At 44.6% G+C, this 21,599-nt stretch overlaps 1 protein-coding gene, 1 long non-coding RNA gene, 1 other non-coding gene and 1 pseudogene across 3 annotated transcripts in view; 3 read left to right on the forward strand and 1 right to left on the reverse strand.

The window, feature by feature from the left end:
- LOC137318433 (uncharacterized) overlaps positions 1 to 602 on the forward strand; it is a 1,480-nt gene extending 878 nt beyond the window's left edge. The window contains exon 3 of the long non-coding RNA XR_010961899.1: positions 1 to 602. This exon is cut by the window's left edge and continues 5 nt beyond it. This is a non-coding gene — a long non-coding RNA (uncharacterized lncRNA).
- Positions 603 to 2,584: 1,982 nt separating this feature from the next.
- Positions 2,585 to 2,656, reverse strand: trnag-ucc (transfer RNA glycine (anticodon UCC)). Its single transcript has one exon. It is a non-coding gene; the product is annotated as a tRNA-Gly (tRNA).
- A 3,424-nt stretch (positions 2,657 to 6,080) lies between these two features.
- Positions 6,081 to 21,599, forward strand: part of LOC137318381 (zinc finger protein 850-like) — a 263,722-nt pseudogene continuing 248,203 nt past the window's right edge.
- On the forward strand, positions 14,263 to 14,637 carry LOC137318412 (histone H2B 1/2-like). Its single transcript, XM_067981317.1, has one exon. It carries the CDS (start codon positions 14,263 to 14,265, stop codon positions 14,635 to 14,637), a length of 375 nt encoding a protein of 124 aa, XP_067837418.1.

Genomic DNA, 21,599 nt, shown 5'->3' on the forward strand with positions numbered 1-21,599 from the left:
AAACCCTTATTTACAAGCCCCGCGCTGCAAATAACACACTGGGGCTTTGGATCTTGGTTTGCGTTTGCACAACTGATGAAACCTCATTTCAAAAAAGCCTCACTATACTGCTTCATCCTCGATCTGGTAGGTGATTCGGAGGTGGTTCAGACCCGGTCGAAATGGCAGAAGAGCGTCCATCATTAATTGAACTTTCTGTTGCAGAAGAACTTCTTTCTCTTATTAAAAAACGATCCATTTTTGGGAATTAAAGTTTGATGATTAAGCCGCCCCCGACTCCTTTCCCCTTGATACTGGACTTAGACCAGCACCACACACCGTGGCTTTGGCGGCGAGGAAGAGCGTGTCCTGGTTGATGCTCGGAAACACTAAACATAACAGCAAGAGTATTCGACCGGAAAAAGGCCATCGCTCCACAGAATGAAATGACTGCCTGCCATCTGCCTAACGGAAATTACCTGTGAAATGACTGCCTGCCATCTGCCTAACGGAAATTACCTGTGAAATGACTGCCTGCCATCAGCCCAGCGGAAATTACCTGTCAAATGACTGCCTGCCATCTGCCCAACGGAAATTACCTGTGAAATGACTGACTGCCATCTGCCCAACGGAAATTACCTGTGAAATGACTGACTGCCATCTGCCCAACGGAAATTACCTGTGAAATGACTGAATGCCATCTGCCCAACGGAAATTACCTGTGAAATGACTGACTGCCATCTGCCCAACGGAAATTACATGTGAAATGACTGCCTGCCATCTGCCTAACGGAAATTACCTGTGAAATGACTGCCTGCCATCTGCCTAACGGAAATTACCTGTGAAATGACTGCCTGCCATCAGCCCAGCGGAAATTATCTGTCAAATGACTGCCTGCCATCTGCCCAACGGAAATTACCTGTGAAATGACTGACTGCCATCTGCCCAACGGAAATTACCTGTGAAATGACTGACTGCCATCTGCCCAACGGAAATTACCTGTGAAATGACTGCCTGCCATCTGCCCAACGGAAATTACCTGTGAGATGACTGCCTGCCATTTGCCCAACCGAAATTACCTACTACAGATGTGAATGTAAACTTCAGTCCAACATTCAACCAGTCAATTTCACGCAATCACAAGTTCTGACTGCAAAACTGCCTGTGACATATCATCTCCTTATGAAATAAATGTTTGCCCTTTTCTCATTTGATGTCCAGTTTTGCTTCATTTGATTTTCCTGGGTTTGTATTGTGACCGTACCCATTTAGTGGCAGTCAGCTGATATTGCCAATCGGGCTCAGCATTCTCTGGCGAGCAGCTACCGGCCTTATAAGCTCCGCTGATAACCTGATATCTGACGAATTTCCTTTCCATGTTTCATTACATTTATACTTTTCTATTTAGGGTAAAACGAGGGTGCACAGAGTTAAAAACAAAGCAATTTGGCAACATACAGGTCTCCCCAGTAAACGCAAGAGCACGTGGAAGGAATCCCAATTGAACAAATCCCTTCTCATTCACTCCCACTGGAAAAAATCTGAAAAGACCAAACCCTTTCTTATTCCCTCCCATTGCATCGAATCCCAAAGTGAAAAACCCCTTCTCATTCCAAGCCATTATAGAGAGTGCGGTGCCCAGAACTGAACACAGTGCTCTAAATGAGGACTAACCAGAGCTCTGTATAACTGTGATGTGGAGATGCCGGTGATGGACTGGGGTTGACAATTGTAAACAATTTTACAACACCAAGTTATAGTCCAGCAATTTTATTTTAAATTCACAAGCTTTCGGAGGCTTCCTCCTTCGTCAGGTGAACGATGTGAAAAATTTAAAATAAAATTGCTGGACTATAACTTGGTGTTGTAAAATTGTTTACAACTGTATAACTGTGACATCACTTCCAGTCCTTTTTATTCCCGTTCCCTTGAGATAAAGATCATCTCCATTTTAACTTTCTTTTAGTGATTCATCAATCACTGTTAGTGATTTCTGCACTTGGATCCCCATATGCCTTGATTCCTCCAGAATGCAAAAATCTATCGATCTCAGCTTTGAATATACTCAACGACTGAGCATCCACAGCCCTCTGGGGTGGAGAATTCTAAAGATTCACAACACTTTCAACGAAGAAATTCTTCCTAATTTCGATCCTAAATGGCCGGTCCCTTATCTTGAGACGATGACCTCGAGTTCTTGATTCTCCAGCAGGGGAATCAGCCTCTCCTCACCTGCCCTGTCAAACCGCCTAAGAATTTTATACGTTTCAATGCGATCACCTCTCATTCTTCTAAACTCCAGCGAATATAGGCCAACTTTACACAATATTTCCCCATAGTTCAATTGCAGCAAGACCTCCTTACACTTATATTCCAACACCCTTGCAATAAAGGCTAACATATCATTTACCTTCCTCACTCTCATTAGCCCCTTGGTAACTCACCATTCCCAGTATGTTTTTCCTCTGTTCCTTCGAAAGGGAAAATAAATGAACGTTGAAAACATTTTAACATAATTACAGCGGTTTATATTTTCGAAACAATATCCAGCTGACTGCATCAAATTCGAAAACAAACTTTCAGTTTCTGAAGGAAGCAAATTAACTGCGATGGCCGGGAATCGAACCCGGGTCAACTGCTTGGAAGGCAGCTATGCTCACCACTATACCACCATCGCTGACAATCAACCATGATAAAATAGCTCCTAAACATCAGACCCTGAACAGACACTGCAGGCTGTTGGATTTTGTTCTTCATTTGAACTGGTTTCTGACGGATCCTTTCTCGCTCTGTTGCAGTTCCCATTTCCGCCCAGTAGATGACGCCAACCCCCAATCAATGGAAATTACACAACAGCCAGTAATTCTTCACCTGATATCGGACTGAAGAGACAGTCGATACCTGCAATACTTGACCGGCTGGAAATACATTTTGCCGCAGCTCACATCAGCCATTGAGTAAAGTTAAATAATTATATTAAATCATTACAGAGACCTGACTATAAGCTGGGCACGAATGGCAGCTTAATATTCAAGTCTGTAAGATCTTATGAAAGGACAGGGAAATAGGGAAAGGAGGATGAGTAGCAATATTACTAAAGGACAATATTACAGCAATTGAAAGATAGAATATCAGCGAGGGTGAGCGGGCAGTGTAAACACTCAGAGAGACCCATCACAATTGCCCCCACTGTACTCCTCCAGAAGGTATAAGAAGGGCGAGTGCGGGAGGATTTCTTCATTCTTTGTGAAAGTGTTTGTGAGATTGTGGAAATGTCTGGAAGAGGAAAATCCGGCGGTAAACCTCGGGCCAAGGCCAAGTCTCGCTCATCCCGGGCCGGACTGCAGTTCCCTGTGGGCCGTGTTCACAGGCTCCTCCGAAAGGGGAACTATGCTGAACGTGTGGGTGCCGGAGCCCCGGTCTATCTGGCGACTGTGCTCGAGGATCCGACGGCTGAAATCCTCCAGCTGGCCGGCAACACGGTCCGCGACATCAAGAAGACCCGCATCATCCCCAGACACCTACAGCTGGCCATCCGCAACGACGAGTAGTACAACAAGCTGCTGGGACGGGTGACCATCGCTCAGGGCGGGGAGCCGACTAATATCCAGGCCGTGCTGCTGCCGAAGAAAAGAGCTGGGGACATCAAGAGCAAGTGAAGCGGCCAGGATTTAATCTAATAACAGGACAAGGACAGGACCAACCTTATTAAATCCTTTGAAGAAGTAATAGAAAGCGTAGACAAAGTTAATGTAGTAGATGTAATGCATCTGAATCTTCAGAAGGTCTTCGATTGTGGACACATGGCAAAGTTCAGAGCACGTGGAGTCGGGGACAGGCGGCGAAATGGATAGCAAGCTGGCTACAAAACAAAAAAACAGAGAACAGGAGTTAAGGGTAGCTAATTAGAGTGGCTAAAATTGAGAAGTGGTTTAACACAGGGATCATTGCTGGGACCACTGTTGTTCACAATTTAAAATTACGATTTGGATTCGGGAATCGGAAGGACAATTTCAAAATTTGACGATGACACCACATTGGGGAGTACAGTTAATACAAAGGTAGAATGTGTCAAAATGCAAGAGGACATGAATAAACTTACAGAATGAAGAATAAGGAGATCACACACTGCCTGGATAATAAGAGTCTAAGCAGGATAGAGGAACAAAGGGATTGAGGGGTACAGATACACAAATTACTGAAAGTACCGACTAAAAGTTTATCCGCCAGTGTTACCGTCTCTCAGAGACTCTCGCCCGGAATCTGTGAAAAGATAATGACGACGAACAGGGACCGAAGCCGACCACATCCTCAGTTACAGTGAGACCCGGCCCGGACATCTCATTCTATCTGTTTTATATCAGAACGTAACCCATCTTCATGTCCAGCACCAGGGAGAGAGAGATCGAGCGGAGGGACGCATTGACAGGCAGACGTAAACAGTATTAGTTTTAGAATGACCGGTAAAGTTCCGTTTTATCGAGAAAGATCCCGTTGGAGAGACAGAAGATGCAATCTCATCTCTCACTGATATTGTACAAGGGACAGACACACTATTAATCCCACACTCAGGGACAGTGCAGACATTGACAGAAACAATGGGCCACATTGAACCCTCTTTTCCTGTTGTATCATCTGGAGTTTTGCAGCTCAGGGCTGTTCGATATTACTCTCAGTGACCGAGAGTTTCACTCCAATTAAATTAATCTGGGTCTGTTGCTGTCAGATACACCGACTCCTACTTTCCTCCACTGTTTCTCCAGGATTGGTTTGAGAAATCCTCCCTCCAGTTTCGGAGTCACACATTTAGTTATCAGCAAAGGGGCCAAGAATGAGCAGGATACTTTGGCTCATTCCACAGCCGCCCACTTTATCTCTGGAAGTCTCTTTACCATCAAAAGATACCGAGAGAAACAGCAGGGATGGAAACATCTAGTTTAATAGTTAGAGATTGTAAAGTCAGTCTGGATTCCAGCGTTAGGCACTGGTGGAATCCCATCTGTTTTCCATTCTGGAGCCTGTTCCTGCTCTGCCTGTGGACCCCATTCCCTCTGACCTTTCCCCCAGACCCACTTCCTTTGCTCAGACTCTGAAAAATTCCAATTGGGGAAAGTTTCCATCGATTTTTGTATTGGGAATTAAACCAGATATCTGCGCATGCGTGACTCAGCCCCGCCCCCAGCGCTGGATGTTGGTGAGCAGATGAGCGCATGCGCGCTGCCCTCCCCCAGCTCGGCCTGTGGGCGCCATTCCCTCAGTGAGCGGAAGAAGATGGTTTAAAACAGCCGGGAATGGAGAGATCACGGCCCCCGGGGGAAGGGAGCAAAGAGCAGCCTCGTTACAGCAGCTCATCGCTTCGGGACCGTGTCCGCAGATGGGCTCAGAGATCGGCATTGAGTCCGGGGGAAGGTCAGGGGGAGTCCGGGGGCTGTTTGTAAGAGGCGGAGTGGATCAGGAACTGGTCCCGGAACATGGAGTGAGCGGGGGAAGGGAGAGTTCATTCTCGGGCTGTGTGTGTCCAGGGTGTGTCCAGGGTGAGGGAGACAGAGTGGGAAGAACCTGCTATTTAAAATCATTGCTGCTTTCTCTCCCCAAACCAGTGGTGAATGTTCCTGGTTTAGTTCCAGTCTCACCCTGTTTATTGTTATTGGACAGTGAAGAGTGGAAACAGAGCCGGACAGTAAGGATGTGGGGAGTTATACAAAGAGCATCTATTGCAGGCATCAGCTGAGAAGTGTGAAGGTCACAATTCAAACAGCGGTTGTTTGCTTTCAGTTGAACGGTTTGTCCCATCGGAGATGAGAAACCTGACCTGTACAAAGGTCCCTGCCCCATCGGGTAGTCCCATTCATTGATCAGTGGAGGGGTTGGGTTGTGTCTGGATGTCACTAAATTGTTTTAAAATCGCCCAACACACCTGGTGTGCAGAAGCTGAGTGCTGCAGTGGAGTCAGACAATAACACCGTTTGTATCACTGGTTTTCATTTGTGGATATTCAAAATAATTATTAACAGATATTTAACTGATCACTTCTGTATTTTCTACCTCACCTGTTCTTGCGTTACAAGATATATGTTTCTTTCTACAGGCAAACCCTTGAAGGAGCCAGAATGAAAGTGAAGTTTCCTCCATCCGAGGCAAAGGAACAGTCCAGCCAGCTCCTTCTCACACACAGTAAGTACATTATCACTCACAGAGCACAGAGACACAGACAGATCATCAGTTCCACAGTCTCAGACAGCAGAAGTAGTCAGTCCCACACTGATCCCAAGTTCCAGAGACACATTTTCAATCCAACAGTCAAACAGAGCAGGTGAGGCAGACGCTGTTCCATTTCTCCCGAACTCAGTCCCGCTGACAGGGAGATACAAAAATCCCAGTCCAAAATCATACTTTCAGATTGTCAATTTCAAAAAAGGACAACTTTCGCCATGAATTAGATCCCAGATACCTCAAGATTCCAATTGTGTGCGAGCCCAGAACTCTCTCACACACACACGTGAGTTTAATACATGAAGTATCCATTCGAATTGTGTGCCATTCGAATACAAATTGCAAGTCCAAAACTCATGTACATTATCAGATTGAGCAATGCTGTGACAGTGTAACCTGAGAAACACATATACTATGAGTTCATTATAAACAGGTATCGAGAGATTTAAAGATACAGTATCAATTCTATTCGCACAGACCGAGATACACATTACACAAGAGTCCAAAAATCTTATAAAATAAAACTTAAAGAGGCAGTATCAATTCCTTTAGTGCAGTCAGATCTACACATTATATACCAATTCAAAAATGTCACTATATCAGGTTGAAAGATATATTATCATTCACAATATTGCTCACAGAGATACAGATTTAATTCTAATCCAAAATCACACAAATTATCTGATTAAAACCTCCAGCATAAAATCCTAAAGTGTATCCATATTTACCAATTAAATAATGAGAACAACTACTTAAGCATTAAGATATTAAAGCTACAGTATTGAACACCATAATGTAATCTGAGAGAATAATTATGGACAGATACAGAATGAATCCCACACTCACATATCGTTCCAGAGACTGACAGATGCAGAAAGAATCCCATGCTCACATACAGTACTAGAAGTTGCCAGACACAGAATGAATCCCACACTCACAGAGTATCAGGGACTGACAGTCACAGATGAATCTCACAATCACACTACTGCAGACTGAGTTACATTTTACATACCAGTTCAAAGATATCATGGTGTCAGATTGAAAGATACAGTATAAATTCCATTAGTGCAGACTGAGCTACATATTAGATATATTAGTAAATACTCATATAGTATTATACGGAAATAAACAGTACCAATACCATTGGTTCAGATTGAGCTACACATTACATACGAGTCCAAAAACCTCATAAATGATCAGACTGGAAGATACAGTATCAATTCAATTAGCACTGCCTGACCTGTACATTACATACCAGACTGAAAATCCCATACAGTATTAGACTGAAAGATACAGTATCAATTCCATTAGTGCAGACTGAGCCACACATTATATAGCAGTCCAAGAATCTCATACCCGATCAGACTCAAAGATACAATATCAATTCCATAGCACGTACTGAGCTCCATGTTACTCACCAGTCCAAAAATCACATAGAATATCAGATTGAAAGATTCAGTATCACTTCCATTATTGAAGACTGAGCGACACATCACATTCCTGTCCAAAAATCTAATACAGCGTCAGACTGATAGATGCAGTATCAATTCCTTTAGTGCAGGCTAAGCTACATATTACATACCAGTCCAAAAATCTCATACAATATTAGATTGAGATACAGAATTAATCCCATTATTGCAGACTGAGCTAAACATTACATACCAATCCAATAATTTCACTGTGAACAGATTGAAAGGTACATAATCTCTGAACTCTATTGTGAATGATAAAAATGTAATACTACTCCAAAACTCACTCATGTTTGATTCAAGAAAATCGAGAAGTGTGTCCATATTTACAAATTAAACACTAGACAAAGAACTGTATATAATTTAAAGTATTAAAGATACATTTTCAAATCCGATACTGTGAACTGAAATAAAAATACAGAATGAATTCAGACTTGCACATTGTCTCAGAGACTGAATTACAGAATGAATCCCACACTGAGATAATGTAGCAGATAATGGCAGATACAGAATGAATCCCTCATTCACACACAGTACCAGAGACTGACAGATCCAGAATGAATCCCACACAGCACCAGAGACTGACAGATCCAGAATGAATCACATACTCACACACAGCACCAGAGACTGACAGATCCAGAATGAATCACATACTCACACACAGCACCAGAGACTGACAGGTCCAGAATGAATCACATACTCACACACAGCACCAGAGACTGACAGATCCAGAATGAATCCCACACTCACACACAGCACCAGAGACCTGCAGATACAGAATGAAACCCACACTCACACACAGTACCTGAGACCTGAAGATACAGAATGAATCCCACACTCACACACAGTACAGAGATTGACAGACACAGAATGAATCCCACACTCACACACAGTACCACAAACTGACAGATACAGAATGAATGGCACAGTCACATTACTGCAGACTGAGTTACACTTTACAGACCAGTCCAAAGATCTCATAGTGGCAGATTGAAAGATACAGTATCAATTCCATTAGTGCAGACTGAGCTGCATATTACATATGAGTCCAAAAATCACAAATGATCAGACTGGAAGATCGAATTTAAATTCTATTAGTACTGCCTGAGCTCAACATTATATATCAGTCCAACGGTTCAAGAAGGCGGCTCACCACCACCTTCTCGAGGGCAATTAGGGATGGGCAATAAATGCCGGCCTTGCCAGCGACGCCCACATCCCGTGAATGAATAAAAACAAACAATCTCATAGAATATTAGACTGAAAGATATTGAATCGATTCAATTAGTGCAGACTGAGCCACACATTATATAGCAGTCCAAGAATCTCATACCCTATCAGACTCAAAGATACAATATCAATTCCATTAGCACAGACTGAGCTACACGTTACTCACCAGTCCAAAAATCTCATACAGTATCACATTGAAAGATTCAGTATCGATTCCATTAGTGCAGACTGAGCTGTACATTGCATTCCAGTCCAAAAATGTAATACAGTATCAGACTGATAGATACAATATAAATTCATTTCGTGCAGGCTGAGCTACATATTACATACCAGTCCAAAAATCTCATACAGTGTTAGACTCAGATACACAATTAATCCCATTATTGCAGACTGAACTACACATTACATATCAGTCCAGTAATTTCATCGTGAACAGATTGTAAGGTACATTATCATTCACAATAGAGTTCAGAGATTAAGATGTAATAATACTCCAAAACTCACACATGTCGTTTGATTCAAGAAAATCAAAATGTGTATCCACATTAACAAATTAAATGCTCGATGAAGAACTGTATATAATTTAAAGTCTTAAAGATAAAGTTTCAATACAATATTGTAAACTGAAATAAGAATACAGAATGAATCCAGACTTGCACATTGTCACAGACATTGAATTACAGAATGAATCCCAAACTGAGATAAAGTAGCAGAGAATGGCAGATACAGAATGTATCCCACACACAGACAGTACCAGAGACTGACAGGTACAGAATGAATGCATCACTTATATGTAGTACCTGGAGACTGACAGATACAGAGTACACCCCACTCTCATACACAGTACCAGAGATACAGATACAGAATAAATCCCAGTCTCATATACAGTACGAGAGACTGACCTCTGCTGGTGGTAAGCGACAACTGTAATGAGGGAACAGATTCACATTGTCTGTCATGGTGACAGAAAGAGGACAGTGTGCAATGTGAGGGAAGTTTCTGCCTGTAACGTTTACTCTCGTATTTTTGCACTTTTTGACGATGAAAAATGAATACAATTGATTCATAATAAAGTTTTTGTTTCACTCATTCGATAGTTGTGAATTTGCCCCATTATATTTCACTGCACATTGCGCAGTATTTCTCTCTGATTTCTCACGACACGATTTACATTGCTCCTCTACCCCATTTAGACTCTTATTTCCCAAGCAGTATGTGGCCTCCTTATTCCCCTTAGTGAAATGCCCCACCTCACACCTTTCTATATTGAAATTCAATGGCCATTTCCACTGCCATTCTGCAAGTTTATTTTGTCCCAGTCTTCCTCGGTATTGACTGTACCCCGTAAATCAATTACAAGAATTTAACACACTATTATAACTATTGTTTGGTCTAACAAAATGTACTTGCAGCTCGTCTCCATTCGGAGTTTTTCTAAATCCCACCCGTGCAATATAATGTGAAGAATGAGTTTATCTTCTGTCCCTCTCTCATCTGTAAACTTCAATGACCCGGGGTTTGGGGACATCTACTGGCCGGAAGCAGAACTGCAACAGTTCGGAACAAATTGCTGAAACCGGACAATGTGCAGTGTGAGCGTGTTTGTGATTGGTGGCAGGTATTAAATCTGATTTTTTAAACCTGCCCATTAACCTTTAGTGTTTGTTAATGAACAGTAAACAGAGCCGGAGAGTAAGGATGTGGGGAGTTATACAAAGAGCATCTATTGCAGGCATCAGGTGAGAAGTTTGAAGGACACATTTTAAACAGTTGCTGTTTTGATTTGGTTGAACAGTTAGTCCCAAGGGAGAGGGAAATAGAAATCTGATATGTGCAAAGATCCCTGCCCCATCGGGTAGTCCCATTCATTGATCAGTGCAGTGGTTGGGTTGTGCCTGGACGTCACAAAATTATTTTAAAACAGCCCAACACACCTGGTGTGCAGAAGCTGAGTGCTGCAGTACTGCAGTGGAGTCAGACATTGACACTGTTTGTATCACTGGTTTTCATTTGTGGATATTACAATGATTATTAACAGAGAGATTCAATCGATCACTTTTGTATTTTCTACCTCACCTGTTCTTGAATTACAAGAGATACTTTTTCTTCCGACAGGCAAATCCTTGAAGAACCCGGAATCAGTGTGATGTTTACTCCACTCGAGGCACAAGGAACAGTGCAGCCAGCTCCTTCTCACACACAGTATGTATATTATCACTCACAGAGCACAGAGATACAGACAGGTCATCAGTCCCACAGTCTCAGACAGCAGAAATAGTCAGTCCCACACTGATCCCAATCCAACAGTCAAAAAGAGCAGGAGAAACAGACGGAATTTCCATATCACAACAACTCTGTACAGCTGACTGGCAGATAAATAATTCCCAGTCCAAAATCACACCCAGTATCAGATTGAAAGGCACTGTGTCAATCTCACATTAGTTCAGCCTTAGCTACAAATTAACTACCAGATAGAACACGGTACCAATTGATAGGTACAGAATGAATCCCAATAGTGTACTCCAAGATTCAAATTAAATACCAGCCCACAACTCACACACATTATGAGTTTAAAGATGCAGTATTCATGACAATATTGTACACTGAGATACAAATTGGATACCAGTTCAGATGTTACCCATATTTGACTCACATTTTTGTACAAAATCCTCACAGTTTCAGAATGAAATGTACAGTTTCAATTCCTTTACTGCAGACTGAGGTACACATTAGATACCAGTCCAAAATTCTCAAACAGTATCAGATTGAAAGACAATGTATCAATCCCATTAGAGCAGACTGAGCAACACATCACATACCAGTCCAAAAATCTCAGTGTCAGGTTGAAAGATACAGTATCAATCCCATTAGTGCAGATTGAGCTGCACATTATATACCAGTCCAAAATTCTCATGCAGTATTAGACTGAAAGATATAGTATCGATTTTGTTAGTACAGACTGACCGACACGTTACATACCAGTACACAAATCTCACACAGTATCTGACTGGAAGATACAGTATTAATTCCATTAGTGCAGACTGAGCTACACCTTACAAACCAGTCTAAATGTATTGCACAGTGTCAGACTGAAAGGTACAGTATGAATTCCATTAGTGCAGACTGAGCTACACATTATATACCGTCCAAAATTCTCATACATCATCATACTGAAACAGACAGTGTGAATCCAATTAGTGTAGACTCAGCGACACATTGGAAACCAGTCCAAAAATCTCTCGCAGTGTCTGACTGAAAGTTAAGAGTGTCAATTCCATTAGTACAGGCTGAACCACACATTACATACCAGTCCAAAAATCTCATACAGTGTCAGATTGAAAGATACAATATCAATTCCATTAGCCCAGACTGAGCTACACAATAAATACCAGTCCAATAATTTCACAGTAAAAGATTGAAATGTAAATTATCTTCACAGAGATTAAGATGTAATCCTACAACAAAACTCACACACGTTGTTTGATTTAAACAAAATCCAAAAGTGTATCCATATTTACAAATTAATGCTGGATGAAAGATTTGCATACATTAATGAATTAAAGAAACAGTTTCAAGCAACATACTGTAACCTGAAATAACATCACAGAAGGAATCCAGACTTGCACTTTGCCCAGAGACTGAGTTACAGAATGAATCCCACACTGTGATAAAATATCAGAGACTGCCAGTCACAGAATGAAACCCACACTCATACACATTCCCAGAGATTGACAGATACAGAATGAATCTCACACTCACAGAATGTACTGGAGGCTGATGGATATAGATTGAATATCACACTCATCTTCGGTACCAGAGACCGACAGGCAGAGAATTAATCCCACACTCACATACAGTCTGACATCTACTGGCCATAAGTGAGAACTGTAACAGAGTGGAACAAATTCACATTATCTGTCGTTGTTGCAGATTCAGGACAATGTGCAATGTGAGGAAATAGTTTCTCTCTGTAACTTCTAATCTCGTATTTTTTCATATTTTGTTAGTGAAAAATTAGACAATTGATTCATAATAAAGTATTTGTTTTGCTCAATCGAAAGTTGCCCCATTATATTTCACTCCACATTGCGCAACATTTCTGTCTGATTTCTCAGGACACAGTTTATATTAATTCAAATAAACCGAACTGAAACACAAATAAAAACTGAGCGCTAATCTGGAAGTTTCAACGGCGACCGTCAGAAGTGAAAGGGATAAAATATAGAAAAAAATAAAACTGAAAATGCTGGAATGACTCAGCAGGTCCGGCAGCATCTGTGGAGAAGGGAAGCTCGGGTTAACGGTTCACGACGATGACCCTTCTATAGATCAGAAAGGTTAATCCGACATAATTTAAATAAGGAACGGGAATCAGCAGAGGGAAAAACTTCAGAAAATCAATTAATTTCACTGAATCCGGGCAATTGTGTCCCGTATCCACTGTACAGATCAGGGCACATAATAATACAAAGGATCAGAGTTAAATTCAACGTTATGGGGGAAATAAATTAATTTAAAACATTTTTAATCTAAATTAGACCCGTTTGTATTTTGGAAACACTATCCCTCTGAACATCATCAAATTCGGTTCCAGTCTTGGTGTTTCTGAATTCAGCGTGCTGGGATTCAAACCTGTTGTAATTAACTGCTTGGAAGGCAGCTATACTCACCATTATAGCGCCTTATTTCACCAGGAGGGAGAAATGGAATGTTTCTGTGGAGTTTGGGACCGAATTGCTCCCTTTGGGTTTCTGGCACTACAAACATAGACAATAAATATTTCCCAAACATCAGCCCCTGAACAGACACAACAAGCTGATGGAATTTCTCTTTTATAGATAATAAATAAGATTATGACAAAAGCGAATTGGAAGAGGTTGGGAAGAAGTCACAAAAACAATTAGGGAAGGAAACAGGAACCAAGAAATCAAATTATCAAGGAATATCAAAAGAAATAATAAATTGTTCCACAGACACAAAAATAACAAAAGGAAAATCAGAATATCTTGAGGGTCACCCGGGGATTCACAAGATAAACTGACAGGTAACGTTAGCGAAATGGCAGAAATATTGAGGTTTGGGGACATCTACTGGCCGGAAGCAGAACTGCAACAGTTGGAACAAATTGCTGAAACCGGACAATGTGCAGTGTGAGCGTGTTTGTGATTGGTGGCAGATACAAAATGTGATTGGATATCTGAAGAAACCAATCAGAGAATGAAAGTAAATGTTTTGTGTCCTCACGCCCAATCGTCCAATCACAATCATTGCCTTCCCCCATCCCTCATTACCATAGGGCTGTGGGGCTGCCTATTTAATCCGAGCTCGGAGCGGATTTGGGTCATTTCTGGGTCTGAAATTGAGTTTGAAAATGCCCGAGGACAAGAAAGCAGCTCCCAAGAAGGGCGCCAAGAAAACCTTGAGTAAAGCACCAGCCAAGGGCGGCAAGAAGCGGAGAAAGTCGAGGAAGGAGAGTTACTCCATCTACGTCTACAAAGTGATGAAGCAGGTTCACCCCGACACCGGCATCTCCTCCAAGGCCATGAGCATTATGAACTCCTTTGTGAACGATATTTTCGAGCGCATCGCGAGTGAGGCTTCCCGCCTGGCCCATTATAATAAACGCCACACCATCAGCTCCCGGGAGATCCAGACGGCCGTGCGCCTGCTGCTGCCCGGGGAACTGGCCAAGCACGCCGTGTCGGAAGGGACAAAGGCGGTGACCAAGTACACCAGCTCCAAGTAAAGCTCCACAACGTACTGAAAAAAAACAACGGCTCTTTTAAGAGCCACCCACAACCTCTCTGAAGGAGCTGCATTTCCTATATATTTACTTAGCATTGTTCTAATACTGTAATATTATTCCAATCTTATTATGAAGTGATACTGTAACTGCCCCGTTGAAATCCCTAACCCATAAACTGATCCGCTCCTTCCCCTTTGCTTCGCTCTTAAAGCGTTACAATTCTGTCTCACTCCCTTCGTGTTTCATTTAACTGTAAGAATCCAGTCTCCGAATGTTTACTAGCTGATGTGAAAATCCTCACATTAACAGCAAACCCACCCCTTGCAGAAACACAGCGGAATAGGGTCAGAATGAGAGCTCCGTCCGGGTCCGTCTTTTCACAGAAACACTCCCGGCCCTGTGAGAAGGGACCAATCTATAACGTGTCACTTTTATAAAGACTAAATTGATACGTCTCCCTTCACGGAATGCTGTGAATGGGGATTTAGTCCCGAACGGTACAGTTTGAAAGCGATGATAGAATGAGCCATAATTTAAAGCAGATTTTAAAATAGCTCCAGCGATTGGTGACGGGGAGCGCTGAATAAGACAAGATAAAAAGAACGGATTTAAAATCTTGTGCTCAGGGCGACATTGATCGAAATCCGGTCCTTTACTACACTGAAATTGGCGGGCTTTTTGAAATTCATCAAATTCCTGGTCTGACCGTTGAGGCCGGTAAATCCCGCCCTCTTCTGATTCCCAGCTATCTGATTGGTTAATGAAATAGGCAAATGAGGTGTATTAAAGAACAACCAATCAGATGACCTTTCAGTCTATAAGAAGGGTAAATACGGAAATCATTCTTCATTCTTTGTGAAAGTGTTTGTGAGATTGTGGAAATGTCTGGAAGAGGAAAAACCGGCGGTAAAGCTCGGGCCAAGGCCAAGTCTCGCTCTTCCCGGGCCGGACTGCAGTTCCCTGTGGGCCGTGTTCACAGGCACCTGCGAAAGGGGAACTACGCTGAACGTGTGGGTGCCGGAGCCCCGGTCTATCTGGCTGCTGTGCTCGAGTATCTGACGGCTGAAATCCTCGAGCTGGCCGGCAACGCGGCCCGGGACAACAAGAAGACCCGCATCATCCCCAGACACCTGCAGCTGGCCATCCGCAACGACGAGGAGCTCAACAAGCTGCTGGGTCGGGTGACCATCGCTCAGGGCGGGGTGCTGCCTAATATCCAGGCCGTACTGCTGCCGAAGAAAACCAGCACTGTGAGCTCCAAGAGCAAATAAAGCGACCAAGATTTAATCTGATAACCCAAAGGCTCTTTTCAGAGCCACCCACTGTATCTATGAAAGGGCTGGTTACTGTCTGTAGGATCAGGAATTAATTTGATAAGGACTTGATTCCGATTCGAGAAACTAACAATAATTTGTTAAATACAAATGATCCATATCGGTCTGTTGCAGTACTCGCTTCCGGATCGCAGATGTCGCCAACCTCCAATAGATTGAAATTTGCAGTTTGTCTGGTGAATGAGACAAAATACCAGAACCGTCAGAATTGTTAACTGGGTGGGTGGGATGCAGAAATACCAGGGACGCTTGTCATTATTTACCGTCCCATCCTCGGACAAGTCTGCCTCGGTTTGTTATTTTACCCAGATGTATACAACAGATGCTGAATGATCAGTTGTTTATTGTGACAGCGATTACTGAATAAAGAATGTGTGAAATTTGTGTTTGGATGTGAGTGAGGTATTTATTCTGTCCCTGTCAGTCTGACATCAGTTCCCTCCACTTTATACATTTCCCATTTAAGCAAATTTCTCACGGCTCTGCCATTTCAACCCTGGAGATCACAGCTCTTTCCATCGCCGATTTGGTGGCTCTGAAAAGAGCCTTTGTTGCACTTGGTGCTGAAGCCGGGTCGGGTTTAGGCGCGCTCCCCGCGGATGCGGCGGGCCAGCTGGATGTCTTTGGGCATGATGGTGACTCGCTTGGCGTGGATGGCGCACAGGTTGGTGTCCTCAAACAGGCCCACCAGGTAAGCCTCGCTGGCCTCCTGCAGGGCCATGACGGCCGAGCTCTGGAAGCGCAGGTCTGTCTTGAAGTCCTGAGCGATCTCTCGCACCAGGCGCTGGAAGGGCAGTTTGCGGATCAGCAGCTCGGTGGATTTCTGGTAGCGGCGGATCTCCCTCAGAGCCACAGTGCCGGGTCTGTAGCGATGAGGCTTCTTCACTCCGCCCGTGGCTGGAGCGCTCTTCCGGGCCGCTTTGGTCGCCAACTGTTTGCGAGGAGCTTTCCCGCCGGTCGATTTGCGCGCTGTCTGCTTGGTCCTGGCCATTTTCTGAACTGATATCAACACAACCTGAGACACAAAGACTGTTAATACGGAGACAGCTCTGGGGCCGTCTTTTAAAGGGTCTAAGGGGATCCGCCCCTGGCCTGTGATTGGCTGAAGTCTCACCCCCCCCCCCCCCCAGTCAGGGAGGGACCGCTCCGGACCTGTGATTGGCAGGTTTGAACCGCGCTCTGTCAGTCAGACCGAAACGGCGGGAGATATTGGGCCCCAATTGGCTGAGCTGAAATTAATCATCAATTTGAAAAAGCCCGCCAATTTCAGAGCATCAAATAACAGTTTCAAGAAAATCTCATTTCCCTCCATCAGTTTAAGAATCTCTCTCTTTCCCATCTCCATTATTTCCTACTCATCTCAAATCTCAGGCTGTTTCACATTCCGGTTCATTCTCTGATCTGTCTGTAAACAAGTGGGAATAAAGCCCCGGTCATTGCTTTCCGGAACGGGACAAAGTCCAGCTTCAATTTCAAAAATCCCGCCAGTTCCGGCCCGGTGAACCGCTCCTCAAACAGAAACTTCACATCGAACTGATAATTGAATGAGAGCAGGAAATAAAGACCGAGCAGAGAGAACACAGCGGGAGAGGGAGTGAGGAGGGATTTTACTCTGAGCGGAGAATGTAATGTCTGGGGAAAGACTCTGTATCACCGCCTGTTCAATTATACCGTGAAACCGGGAATTCCGCTCCTTCTCTCGGGATGGCCGAGAACCCCGGCCGTTGTTTCTGATCTCCCTGTACCGAGTGTTGGGGAATCTCCCCATACTAATTAAATATCGGAAACTGATTCCCCATCCCGAGATCTTTCCACTCCCCGTTCCCAGGTCAGTGCTCTCTCTGTGAGGCGGTGGGTGGCTCTTAGAAGAGCCTTTGTTTTGTGTCGGGTTTGAAAGGGTCGAGTCGTTCAGCCGCCGAATCCATAGAGAGTGCGGCCCTGCCGTTTCAGAGCGTACACCACATCCATGGCAGTGACCGTCTTGCGCTTGGCGTGTTCAGTGTAGGTGACCGCGTCCCTGATCACATTCTCCAGGAAAACCTTCAGCACCCCGCGGGTTTCCTCGTAGATCAGACCCGAGATCCGCTTGACACCGCCACGGCGAGCCAGGCGGCGGATGGCTGGTTTGGTGATCCCCTGGATGTTATCACGAAGCACTTTACGGTGCCGTTTGGCTCCGCCTTTGCCCAGTCCTTTGCCTCCTTTACCTCTGCCAGACATGATGATTGTTCACTCAAATCGCTGCTGAATGAATAACAAACTTATGCTGCTTCCGTTTTTATGCAGCCTGCCCCGACCTGACTGAAACAGACACAGGGTAAGAGAGGGAGGGGAGGAGACAGAGTTAGATATTAAACAGGGAGGGGAGGAGACAGAGTGAGAGATCAAACAGAGAGGGGAGGAGAGATTCAGAGTGACGGACAGAGCGGAGAGCGGCCTCTGATCTTCCAGCTCCACCTCCAGCTTTCTCCGCCCGCCAATTTCAAACCGTTTATCGATAATAGAACCGAAACACAGCGCTCCGCACAAACCCTTACAGACTCGGGCTTCATATTCAAGGATTTCCAGAAACCCGGAGCTTTTCAATAAGCCCCGTTACAATTAACAGTCAGTAATATTCCTGCCGAAATACAGTCCCTTCTATAACAAGTCAACCCGCCTCCTTCCATTTCAGTCCCAGACCCGATTCGATCTCCCCACACATCCCCTCCCAGACGGGTTCAGCAGTTTACAAACACTTTATTCCAGCTGATTTGGAGAATCTCATGTGTTGGGGTTTGAATTGTGATAGCTGCCGATCTCCGCCAGTTTTACCCTGTCACCGACTCTCGCCCTGAATCTGGAAGAAAAAATGAACTGTGACTGGAGCCGAACACACGCCAGTTCCAGTGAGGCCCGGCCCGGACATCACATTCTCTCTATTTTATTTCAGACAGTGGGGGTCGGGCGGGGATAGCGAATGTCAGCGAGTCACCAGGACCCTGGGTTTATTTGAAATGATTTCTGTCTGAAATCTGAGCCCGGCCCCGGGACAGGAATCATCTGATTCCGGGATCAGCTCTTTTCTGAGAGACGTGGGTGGCTCTGAGAAGAGCCGTTGGGTTCAGATGGTTACAAGTTGCACTTGATTTTTTATTTCTTTTTGCCCGCTGCTTTCTTGGGCTTTGCTGACTTCGGCTTGGGCTTGGCCCTCGGTTTTTCCACCTTCTTCGCCTTCGCCTTCACTGTCTTGGGGGTCTTGGGCTTCTTCGCCGCCGCTTTCTTCTTAATTGGTGATTTCGCCGCCTTTTTCGTGGTCGATTTCTTGACCGCTGGTTTCTTGGCCGTTAATTTCTTGACGGCTGTTTTTTTGGCCGCTGGTTTCTTTCCGGGAGATTTCTTGGTCACTTGTTTCTTCACCTTCTTTACCACTTTTGCCTGGGTTTCCTTCTTAGCGACTCTGAAGGAGCCCGAGGCGCCCGTGCCCTTGATCTGCACCAGGGAGCCTTTTTCCACATTTCTCTTGATATTTAATTTGATCTGGGACCGGAGCTTCTCCACATCCAGGCCTTTGGTAGCCAGAACCTTCTTTATCGCGGCCAGGGATATCCCCTTGCGATGCTTGCAATCCCCCACAATCTTGAGGATCTGTTCTCCCAACGGGGGACCGGTGGTCTTGGGTCGGGGAACCGCCTTCTTCTTCTTGGGAACCTTGGGTGGAGCGGCGGCGGCAGGAGGAGCCGCTTCTGCGGCTGCAGTGTCTGTCATGTCCGGGACTCTGTCGAAAATCTCTCTGACAGTCAGAGCTGGGTCAGAAATGAAACGAGAGGCGGCGGCACAGAGCAACTTAAAGGCACAGAGCGGACGGGGCGGAGACATCCTGCTGTCAGCTCCCGGCCCCTCCAGCCTCTCTGTGTTTCTCTCTCCTCTTAAACTCCCCGATTCCAATTCAAATCGGGCACTCCAGAGTCCCAGACTAGCCCCTTCCTATCTCTAACACCGGTATGTTTGCTGTCGAAAAACTTTCACCCGAATTAAAAGCACCAGTTTCGATTGAAATCCGTTTCATTGCTGCACTGATCGCGATCTCTCACCCGATCGCTGACATGATCTCCGTTTTTCGGCTGAAATCTTGAATTGATCTGAAACTTTACCTTAAATTTCCACTTCGGAGCTCGGCAGGGGAGGAGGGCGATCCTTTGACAGGGATTTTTTTAAAAAATTACTCCAAATAGACTTGGAAATCCGGCGATGAGACCGGCCACACAAACACAGTGACATTAATCTAACCCACCCGCCCCTTTAACACACTCTCTCTGACACAATGTTCACATCTTCACATTCACAGGACAAACTGTTCGCCAGATTGACAATTCCCGGGACAGGCTTTCCTCCCCGCTCGGCCTGTGCTGCAGATTCTCGGGGGTTAGTTGTCGTTTCCCAGCTCAGTAACTGTTAAACACTCTGAGGCCAGCGCTCCTCACAGTGTCTGGTCCCCAGATTCAGGGGCAGGAGCCAATCACAGCTGTGGATGTGATAATCCACACCTGGTTTTACATTATTATATTGTTCGACACAGAAATATGTTTGATTAAGATGAAAATACAAATTATCCGCTCTGGGCTCCTCCAATCTCTCTGTGTCTCTCTCTCCTCCGAAACTGACTGACAGACAATCGTAACTGGTGTCCTATCCGTCCCGTTCTCAATCCCCTGAGACGGCTAGTTACTGAATATATTCAACACTAACAGGCAGTCCAGTGTCAGACAGTTACAGGCTGTTTCTCTCCAACTTTCCTTCCTGGACTGGAGACAGGTAAATGCACCGTCAGACCGGCGCATACATAATAGAAGGGACAGTGACCGTCTGACCAACAGAACCGGAGGTCTGTTCACAGACACAGAATGAGTCTTTACCTTACAACAGGGTATCTATATTACGCTCATTAACAGTATCCTGCTTTCATGTACAGCACTGGAGAGAGAGAGAGAGAAAGACAGACCGACAGACAAACAGAGAGACATACACACAGACACAGTATCAGTCTCGCACTTCCTATCAGTATGTCCGTTTCACGCTCAGGAACAGTATCCCACCTTCATGTACAGCGCTAGAGACAGAGACACAGAGAGGCACAATATCAGTCTCACATTCCCACCAGTGTGTCCGTTTCACACTCAGAATGGGAAGAACCTGCTATTTAAAATCATTGCTGCTTTCTCCCCCCAAACCAATAGTGAATGTTCCTGGTTTAGTTCCAGTCTCACTCTGTGGTTGGACAGTGAAGAGTGGAAACAGAGCCGGACAGTAAGGATGTGGGGAGTTATACAAAGAGCATCTATTGCAGGCACCAGGTGAGAAGTGTGAAGGATACATTTTAAACAGCGGCTGTTGGGTTTCGGTTGAAAGGTTAGTCCCATGGGAGAGGGGATCAGAAACCTGACCTGTACAAAGGTCCCTGCCCTCTCACACTCACATACAGTTCCACGGACTGAGAAATACAGAATGAATCCCACACTCACACACAGTACCAGAGAGTGACAGATACAGAATGAATCCCACACTCACACACAGTACCAGAGACTGACAGATACAGAATGAATCCCACACTCATACACAGGACCTGAGACTGACAGATACAGAATGAAT

Source organism: Heptranchias perlo, unplaced genomic scaffold, assembly GCF_035084215.1.
Source record: "Heptranchias perlo isolate sHepPer1 unplaced genomic scaffold, sHepPer1.hap1 HAP1_SCAFFOLD_70, whole genome shotgun sequence".
NCBI lineage: Eukaryota > Metazoa > Chordata > Chondrichthyes > Hexanchiformes > Hexanchidae > Heptranchias > Heptranchias perlo.

Coding starts and splice junctions, on each gene's coding strand:
- LOC137318412 (XM_067981317.1), top strand. CDS start 14,263: ATGCCCGAGGACAAGAAAGCAGCTCCCAAGAAGGGCGCCAAGAAAACC.